The 9,417-nt window shown below is 34.9% G+C and overlaps 1 protein-coding gene and 1 long non-coding RNA gene across 13 annotated transcripts in view; both read right to left on the bottom strand.

Moving 5' to 3' along the window:
- Positions 1 to 948: 948 nt before the first annotated feature.
- Positions 949 to 9,417, bottom strand: part of LOC127526521 (uncharacterized) — a 212,470-nt gene continuing 204,001 nt past the window's right edge. The window contains exon 2 of the long non-coding RNA XR_007934021.1: positions 949 to 1,509. This is a non-coding gene — a long non-coding RNA (uncharacterized LOC127526521). The remainder of the gene's footprint in view (positions 1,510 to 9,417) is intronic.
- The window catches only part of LOC114646048 (membrane-spanning 4-domains subfamily A member 15-like), a 187,291-nt gene continuing 182,006 nt past the window's right edge, over positions 4,133 to 9,417 (bottom strand). For 5 of the 12 annotated variants that reach the window (XM_051922117.1, XM_051922111.1, XM_051922116.1 and 2 more), the window contains 3 exons: positions 9,116 to 9,241; positions 4,891 to 5,001; positions 4,133 to 4,756 (listed from right to left, as the gene is read on the bottom strand). In XM_051922117.1, coding sequence (XP_051778077.1) covers positions 4,607 to 4,756; positions 4,891 to 5,001; positions 9,116 to 9,241 — 387 coding nt within the window. In that variant the 3' untranslated portion in view covers positions 4,133 to 4,606. The remainder of the gene's footprint in view (positions 4,757 to 4,890; positions 5,002 to 9,115; positions 9,242 to 9,417) is intronic. The other 7 variants (XM_051922113.1, XM_051922110.1, XM_051922112.1 and 4 more) reach the window with 3 other exon arrangements.

Below are 9,417 nucleotides of genomic sequence, written 5' to 3'. Positions count from 1 at the left end.
TCATGAAAATTATGTCTGATGTATCATTTGATGAAATTATTTGCTAGTTGAGAGATCAGAGTTCTTCAATAAAAAAGCCTATATTTTATGGTCTTGTAATGTCTGTTATGTCTGTATACTATAAAGAGTCCGCTATGCTACTCAGGCATTTTGCTTGTTTTAAGGCCTAGCAAACCTTGGCAGGTAGAATACTTTTGTACATTCATACTGTACATGATGCATGCTTTATATACTGTTGATTCATGTTGTCCTTGAATATGAGAGCTAAATGATCACTTCCCAATTGCTTTGGCTCAGGAAAGATCCATCCATCTATCCATTTTACACCCCATTTTCCAAACACAGGGTCACGGGGGTCTGCTGGAGCCAATCCCAGCCAACACAGGGCAGGAACCAATCCTGGGCAGGGTGCCAACCCACCGCAGGACACACACAAACACACCCACACACCAAGCACACACTAGGGACAATTTAGAATCGCCAATCCACCTAACCTGCATGTCTTTGGACTGTGGGAGGAAACCCATGCAGACACAGGGAGAACATGCAAACTCCACACAGGGAGGACCCGGGAGGCGAACCCAGGTCCCCAGGTCTCCCAACTGCGAGGCAGCAGTGCTACCCACTGTGCCACCGTGCCGCCCTTCAGGAAAGATGTGTTCTCCAAATTTACTACAGTAGCATATTACTTGTATTCCAGGGATGTGCCTGGTTGCTATTCTATGAAGTTGCAGTTGTGTCATGTATTATGGACAGTGAGAAGAACTACACAGAATACACTAAATAAGAATTGCCTAAGACAGGACATTGTTTGATTGAAATTTTAGTCTTTAAAATATACCTTAATTTTACTTCTTCATATTGCCCAAAGTTATATCAACATGAATATCTAAATTCTTTTCAGAAGTGTATTTATATGTTGCATTCTTTTTTTATGTGAAGCGTTCATATTGCATTGCTTAGCTTTTCTCCAATTCTTGCCATTTCCTACATTTTAATTTTTTGCACCTTCTAAATATTTTCTTTCCTTCTTTTAGCACTTACAAAATTAATCAATGAGTAGAAGAGTATACCCATTATAGCTTGTTAAAGAAACAAAAAGCAAAAAAGAATGATGGTCCCAAGACAGATCTACAGCAGACTCCATAGATATAGAATTTGTTATGTTTGTTCTAAACCATGTCTTAAAACTCATGCTCCTGTCCTTTAATCATCTTAAAATTTAATTTCATACCACTTTCTGTCAGATTGTTTTCATGACTTTTGTATAGTAGCATGTGTGAAGGAAACCTAGATAAATTAGAGCAATGTGGCCCCAAACAAGTACAGCAAAGTCTGATATTCCTAAATAATACATAGGTAGCCCAGGTTTATATTATTAGGATCTTGAAAAATTAGTACTGCTGGGTGACACAAAAGCTGTTACTACTTTGTCCCAACACAGGGGTAGGCAAATCCACATCACATAAAGCCTGAGTTTCAAATCTCTGTTCTTTTTATAAACAACTTCTGTACTATAAGGGATGGGCAGCCTCAACAACTGGCAGAAGTTCTGAACCCCACATTGAAAAAAGAACGAAGAAGCTGGGAAAGCACTTTGTAACCTCTAGAGTGTGCATGGCTCAAAATATGGGTATAACACAGTATATAGTTCCTTATTTAGAATGGTTGCAGTGGCACCTGGGGAGAGCTATGCATCGGTGTCTTTAATACCACTGTGGGATTCTCCTTCTTCAACAAGTTTTAAAGCCTTATAGAGTGTATAGTCAGCAGCAGAGCTGGAGACAATCATTTGATTGTCAGGACAAAATGAGGCCAAATAAAAAAGTGAGTAAAGAATGGGAGGTTAAAAAAACAGAGCAGAGGACGCAGTATGAAGTTGGTAAAGGGAACCAGCAACTTCTGATGATTAATTAAGGCTGCTCTCCTTTTTGTTGATTCCTCCATGGTTTATTTTCTTTAGTATAGATAGTTTCTTAACAGGGAAGCCAAGATGAATGTAATTTTTCTGGATGTCCTTGACTGTGAAATTGAAAAATCAGATTGACTGACTTGATTGATAAATGGATTATTCAAAAATGTACAAACTAAAATGACAGGGTGAAATAGCATTTGTGTTAATAATATAATCTGACATGGCATATTTTTATAGGCTTTACCAGGACATTCCATGATGATAAAAATGAAAGCTGACTGTGTTTTTGGTGTGTATGTTAAGTTATTTTGAATGGTTTCTTTCCTTTAGCAGTTACTCTGTCTGGCTTACTAATGAAGAAATGTTAGATGCTGTGGGGTACGTATTGTGAGAAAAATGTTATTTAAACATTTCACAGGGTGGTTCAACAATAATTAGTGAACTATGAAGTTTTGCCAACTGAATATAACATATTTGGAACATCTCTAAAAGCATCAGAAAACAATATTTACAAGACAACAGACATTCAGATTGGGTTATCAACCTATAAGGCTTCTCAGGTAAGTTTCTATTTGCATTCTATGCTACATTTTAAGTTTGGAGTACACTCATTTTTTTACATTAGCAGGGCATATATTCACAAAGGATGGAGCAAATATGAAAGACAGAACAATTTATAAAAGTCATGTTAGTCTAAGCATTTAACCGCACCCTAAATTCAAACTAAGAAATTAATAGTAAAATATATGTTTGTCTCCAGAGCCCAAACTTTGTGATGGGAGTTTTGTAGACTTGTAGGGCCAGATGTGATTCTCGATTGAGAATACACATCTGGGGACAGCCCATTCCAAAATCTGTAATGAATAGTGATGAAATCCAACGCTGCAAATAACTACACCCACAGGGCTTCTTCCTAAAACACCCAACCCCTAATACCTTTAGTTTGTGCACTAATCTAAACTGTTGGGGTTCAGAAGACAGAGTATTAGAAATTGAAAAAGAGACTTGATGCTGAAAGGAAAGGAAAGCTAAACTGCCCTCATTCATTCAGAGACTCAGTATCACAAGGTAATCAAAGCTTAATGATTCACTTGTACATTGTAATGACAGTGAAGACAGACTTACACACATACACACATATGTATGCCACCGTAGCTACACACATTTGAGAAGGGCTAATGTTTGCATATGGCATAACAAAAGCAGAGTTTAGCTAAGTATTGTGGTCTAGTGTTAAAATTCAGGGTCTATATTCTAGCATGAAATGTTTTCATTCCCAACTTTCTTCAGTTAATCGTTTAAATGTACATTCAGAAGGTGGATGCTGTGCAGCCTTGTAAATGCTTTACTGTTGTCATTAGGTAGATTTGTTAATTTGTGTGTTTTGAGTACTGAAATCTTTGTCTTCTGTGGGTCTTTTCTATGAGCTTCTTAACAGCAGCCCATTTGACAGGGTGTGACATCATTTATTTCAAAGGCAGGCTTTACAGTTTTCATTTTCACAAGCATAGCTGCCAATTCTATCAAACTCACATTGACTCCTACACTATCATTGTAACACTGGACAACAGAGAGCACACACCTACGACAAGGTATCGTTCACATTTACCTCTTGTCCATTGATGTCTTGAAATGCCAAAGTATAATCTGATATTACAGAAAGGTTTCTCGCTTGCATCAGGTTATGTATATTTTTAACATGAGCAATGTGCTCTTTGCACATGCAATGCACATTTATACTGTATGCTTAATAGGGTTTTTTGGAGACTTTTCAACTCTTCCACATAATCAGCAGCTTACTCTCTGTCAGACCAAATTAACAATAGCACTGCTGCTCTTTGCAGTTCTTAATCACTGTACCTACTTTGAGTATCGCCTTCATGAGGTGTTGGATTCGTTTAGAGATGTGAGCCGTCTAATTGTTCCCACCCACCTTTATACAAAATTCACTCATGGTTGTCTCCAGACGTATATATTATATGTCTGACTTCAGCGAGACTAGAAGTGTTGTATCATGTGAAATTAAATGAGACGTCATGGTGAAGGAGAGACTTATACTGTACCTTCAGTGGTGTATACTCAAAAACCTCAGAGCAACTGCCCAGCATTTATATATTAAAAAAAAAATTACAAGAAAAAATATAAATGAAAATCCCTGTTCTTCAAGTCATCTGGTTGTAGAGGAAGGTGAAATAAAAATATTCTTTTGAGTTGATATGGGTAGCAAGGCTATCATAATTTATATCTACAATAAATCTACCTCAGATTAATCAAATACAGGAAACTGAGGAAACGTTTAATGAAATCAATTCCAGGCAAAAAAATAATCTCTTCTGATACTAAAAGATTTGCAAAAACCTCAAATTATCCCATCATAGTGAATGTTATTCTCCTTGGTATCTAGGAAATCACCATATCAGTAAAAAAATAAATGTATACATTCACTGCACTTTATATATCTCTTAACAGAAAACACAAATATTCCCTTCAATAGAGATTCTTGAGGACTCTGAGTGTCAATTAAAATAAAGTAAATCAGTACTTTTCTTAAGCAAAGCAACATAGAATAAAAGATATTTGAGTTAAATGTTGGTTAATAAAAATAAAAATCTGAGGCTTGCATTTTGATGGCAAAACCCTTTCCATAGTCATTGTCGTCAATGTCATGTGCTGTAGAGCTGAATCACTCTTTTACTTAGCATATGGAGGAGGGTAGTATTGCATATTTGCAGGCTGATCATATGGCTGTGTGATAGGAGTAGTCTGCAGTGGAACATTATACTGTGGGATCTGTACAGGAATTCCTGATGGGTCGACATTCTGCTGGATGATAATTAGAGGCTGTAAGAAAAAAATAAACAAGAAAGCTTAGCATTTTGGACTAGAAAACAATAAGGCGTTTAGTGCAGGGTGCCAAATGCTTCACATACTTAATGTAAAACTGAATGTAAAAGAATATTATGTAGAATTATTACCTGGTCTGGGTTTCCACAGGTTGCTTTGCAGCAGTAGACTGATGTACACAAGCTCACACAGAACTCGAGAATAGTAAAAATCAACAGGACACCCTTTATTCCTTGTGCAACCTTATTGGAAATTGACAGAAATGGAAAGAGTACTGAAACATTCTGCTCAAGTAAAAGTATTATTAATTAGTCAAAAACTTATTTCGGTAAAAGTAATGGTTTAAAATGTGGAAACCACTCAAGTAGAAGTAAAAAAGTGGTCTGTGAAAAAATTACTCAAGTAATAATACTATTTCGTTATATTAAAAAACAAAAACAAAATTAGTACATATTAGACACATAGAATCAGAATAGTACAGCATATAGAAGCACATTTTAGAAACTCAAAATATGGAGGTTGTGCCACACTTCCTCAACTGCATGCAAGTGCTGGACATGCAAAACAAAAACTCAGATGGAGCAGGAAGTTATTTAGACAAAAATGGTCACTGATTATTGTTGATCTGAAGTACTTAGAGTGTACAATTTCTGTACAGTTTTTCAGTTCTTGCTTGAAATTTGTGCCTAGATATACATCACTGTATTATCAACATTTAAAATTGCTTGAACCTCTCCATGTCCTTGGGAGTTACCTTCACCATTACTGTTCTCTGTTGGGAGTATTCTGCTGTGGTCAGGGAAACAAATGCATTGTTCAAAATATGAGTGTTGGCTGAATATATTTAACTTACCAATGTACATTAATAAAATGTGTACAGATTTAGGAAATGATGTATGTGCTTTGTACAACTGACTTTTGTATTATAAACTGAAGGGAAACATCTTTTTTTTGAAATTAATGCTTTCTGTTATTATGGCTTATCCTTTTGGAAAACTGGAAACTTGTTTGGTAACAAAATGTGGCTACCAGTATTTTATTGTTGTATGTTTCTGTGCAATCAGCTGTGATTTTTAGCATTTATGCTGTGTTATATTAAATACCCTGCTAATTTAAAAAAATCAACATACTTCCATGTCTCTTCATAAGTTTCAGCTCTTGGACAATACACTAGGTTCTGATACACTTAGATACAACCACTTATATAGCTGGGGTGAACTACACAGCCATGGCATTATTTACTAAAACAATTTGTACTATAAAATCGTGACCTGCAACCCCCAAAATATTTTTTGTGCAGTTTTATTTTGAACTGTGAACTTTGCATTTTGAACACAGGCAATCAATTTTATTTTGTAATGATCCACCTTGAAAAAAGTAACAAAGCAGAATCATTACTAAACATAATTAAAGAGTAAAAGTATTTATACATGATTTTAAAAATACTTTAAAAAATATAATTTCATATATAATCTACTCAAGAACCACAACAAAAGTGAATGTAATTCGTGACTTTACATCACTGGAAATTGATACATTAATATTTTGCAGATCGCTCTCTAATTATCTTCAGAATGTGTTATACTGCTATAAAAATTAAGTTTTGTATTTTATTTGACTTTTACTGTAAGTGCTTCTAAAATTTAAGATTTGTTGATATTTGTGCATTTAATAAATGTACATCACCCTGCACAAATCAGGCCATAAAAAAGCTCTTGACTTTAATGCCCATCAGTATTGTGGAGTGTGACTTTTAAAAATGACTTAGTTACATTACTCGTTAGTCACAAAAAATAAACTAAATCCATTACATAGTTAGCTATTATAAAATGTAATGCTTCACAAACAGTGCATTACTTTTTCCTCTTTTGTATGAAAAACTGCACATTTCACTGACCAGCATTTGTTATTACATCAACATCTCAGAGTTGGCTTGTGTCAATATTGTGTTGTGTGCAAGCAAATAAATTAAACTTCACATGGAAAAAGAAGGAAAATGTTTTGTTTCTTTACATTGCTGAAGGATGAGTTGCCCATTGTATAAGCTGGCATTCCAATTCAGTGTCAGCTCTAGAGGAGCTAATAAAATTGGCAAGCCTGACCAAGTCACATTAAAATTCCAACTAGTATAGAAATATTAAGCAAGCTACCTAAAAAAGCAATGTAAGAAGATCAATAGTCCACGGGGACTTGCCATTGGTGAGCACCACTGTGGCTTGATGTTACAAAATTAAATTAGCCAGTAATAATGATTGTGCCTTTGTGATGACACTATAAAAGCAGCATACTGTGTTACAATTTCTGAACAATTTAATATACAAGCGTGCTGCATATAATTCAAATTTTTCATCTTTTTGCGGACCTGTAGAAGTCTCTTCATGGACTGGTGTCTTGAAACCCCTGACTAGCGGTTTGTGAGAGCCACCACACAGGCTAAAGCTGGAGGCAGCCCATCATGTTAATAGCTTGCTGTTGCACTACCAATATGTCTGTAAGAGTGCCAGAAGCATGTGTTGCACTCTCCTACATCAACTTTTTAAAAGATTCTTTCAAATGTTAATTACACAAATAAAACTTGCCCTCCACAAATTCAAAGGTCTACAGTATTTGGCACACAGCAGTGGCCTTAGAACCCATTACACAGGTTACACGTTATAGGTTACACAGTGTTATATATTTTCCAAATTCACAAAGCGAGCAGGACTGTCAAATGCTTAACTGCTCAAATTCATCTACTTTGTGGCTAGCTCAGAATTCATATTATTCTTGCCTGGTCAAAGGTTGAAGTTTGCAACTTTAGATAAGATCTGTCAGGGATTATAAACAAAGTGATGTCACAATAATTGAAAATGTACTCTCTGCTCTCTCATGTTAAGAATGTAGAGCATAATCCAATGTCTGCTATCTGGCATGCTTCAAACCTAACCTCTCCCACTTCCCTTTGCCTCATGCCTGAGTGGGTTTTGTGTGTCACATGACCTCCAGATGTTCAATTTCCAACGCCACACAATAAATGTGGATCCAAAAGGGGTTCCTATCACCATTCAGGGTGAAGTTTGATAAGTTTCAGTGCGAACTGGATGTTTTGTCATTTAGTCTACATCACCTTCAAGGCAGATTTGCTGAGGGTAATCTTACCAGGAGTGTAAGGGTCCAAAAAACTACATCATATCAAAGGATCACTGCAATAAATAAGTCTCTCAACCATGAGAAACTCATAGTGTTAAAACTGACAATTGCTTTGGCATTTCTAAACTCATGGCATGCAGTGTGTCATAGAGTGTCTTTTTAAAGACCTGCACCCAACCTGTACCTGCAAAAATAAAACTGCACTGAACCGCAGTCCACAAATAAATGTTCCTTTACAAGACCTGACCTGATTCTTTAAGAACTGTGACTTGATCCAAACCTAGTCATGTTTATTTTAAAGAACAATATCACAATAGCTATTTATAAATTTTTAATGTAGATAATAGTATACAATTATAAGAAACAATATATTTAAAGGTTTGTGTCAACAGATGATCATCCTCCATGTAGAACAATGGTGGGTATAAAAATGTAGCACCCATCTGATTCTGTATCAGGAACAAAACTTAGATGGCTTACTAAGTTCTGTTAATTTTGCCCTTAAATCATTTCTCTTTTATGCTTTTGTTAATTGTAGATTTTATAACTGTTACTAGTCTATGACAGCTATGCAAATAATATATTCAATGAAAAATGTATACATAACAATCAATTTGAACTTTACATCAAATATACCTAAAAATAGAAATGGAACACCTTAAACTTACCTGATCTGTGCTAAAACTGTACAAATATGTCAGTAATTTTATGCTCTATTACTAAAGAACCTTGAAATGCTTTTAATTGGGAAAGGAGTCAATGTAAAGCACTTTTCTAATTTTATGAACCTTCTTCAGTAACACTCAAAGTTACACATTAAATATTCAGTTTTAGTACTCCTGGACTTTGTGCATAAAGCACTCTTTTGACATTCTATACTCTTCTCAGTATCAAATTTAACAATATGCTGTCTCAATGACATTTTAGAGTAATCCTTAAATATTTTCGGCTAATTAACTATTTTCTGAAATCTAACACCCATCTCAGTTTTGATTTTGCTTTGATTCTATCATTTTCAGATTTTGAGAAAAAAATCTAGAGAATTGTAACATTAATAGTTATGGGTTATCTTTTGGGCAAAGAATTCAAAGTAACATGCAGAAAATTCCTATACATAGAAAATTCAGGTGGCTACAGAATTAAAAACTTCTTGAAATGTAAATGCTACTATGTTCTTGAAAAAGCCCTGACCAGACAATAATTCAGAAAAAACATAAAGGAAATTACCTCATATGAATAATTGTAATAGCATTTATTAAAGCAGATTTGAATTCCTAAATCCATTGAATACATGATGATTCCAATGCCGCTGAAAATTGTGCTGATGATATTCGTAGCCAAGGCTCCTTTAATCTAAAAGAAAAGATATTCAGCCCAATTAACTTATTTAAATTAAGCAATACATTCTTGTGTGATATACTATTTAATAAATATTTTATCAATTCCTTTTATAAACGTTTTTTTTTACTGTTCTGCCCAATATTCTTGAAAAGTTAAAGTAGAGAGGGTTATTGTTTTACAGACCAAAT

This window comes from Erpetoichthys calabaricus, chromosome 2 (genome assembly GCF_900747795.2).
Source record: "Erpetoichthys calabaricus chromosome 2, fErpCal1.3, whole genome shotgun sequence".
NCBI classification, from domain to species: Eukaryota; Metazoa; Chordata; class Cladistia; order Polypteriformes; family Polypteridae; genus Erpetoichthys; species Erpetoichthys calabaricus.
The sequence above is the reverse complement of the archived record's forward strand: the minus strand, read 5'-3'. Positions and strand labels throughout refer to the sequence as shown.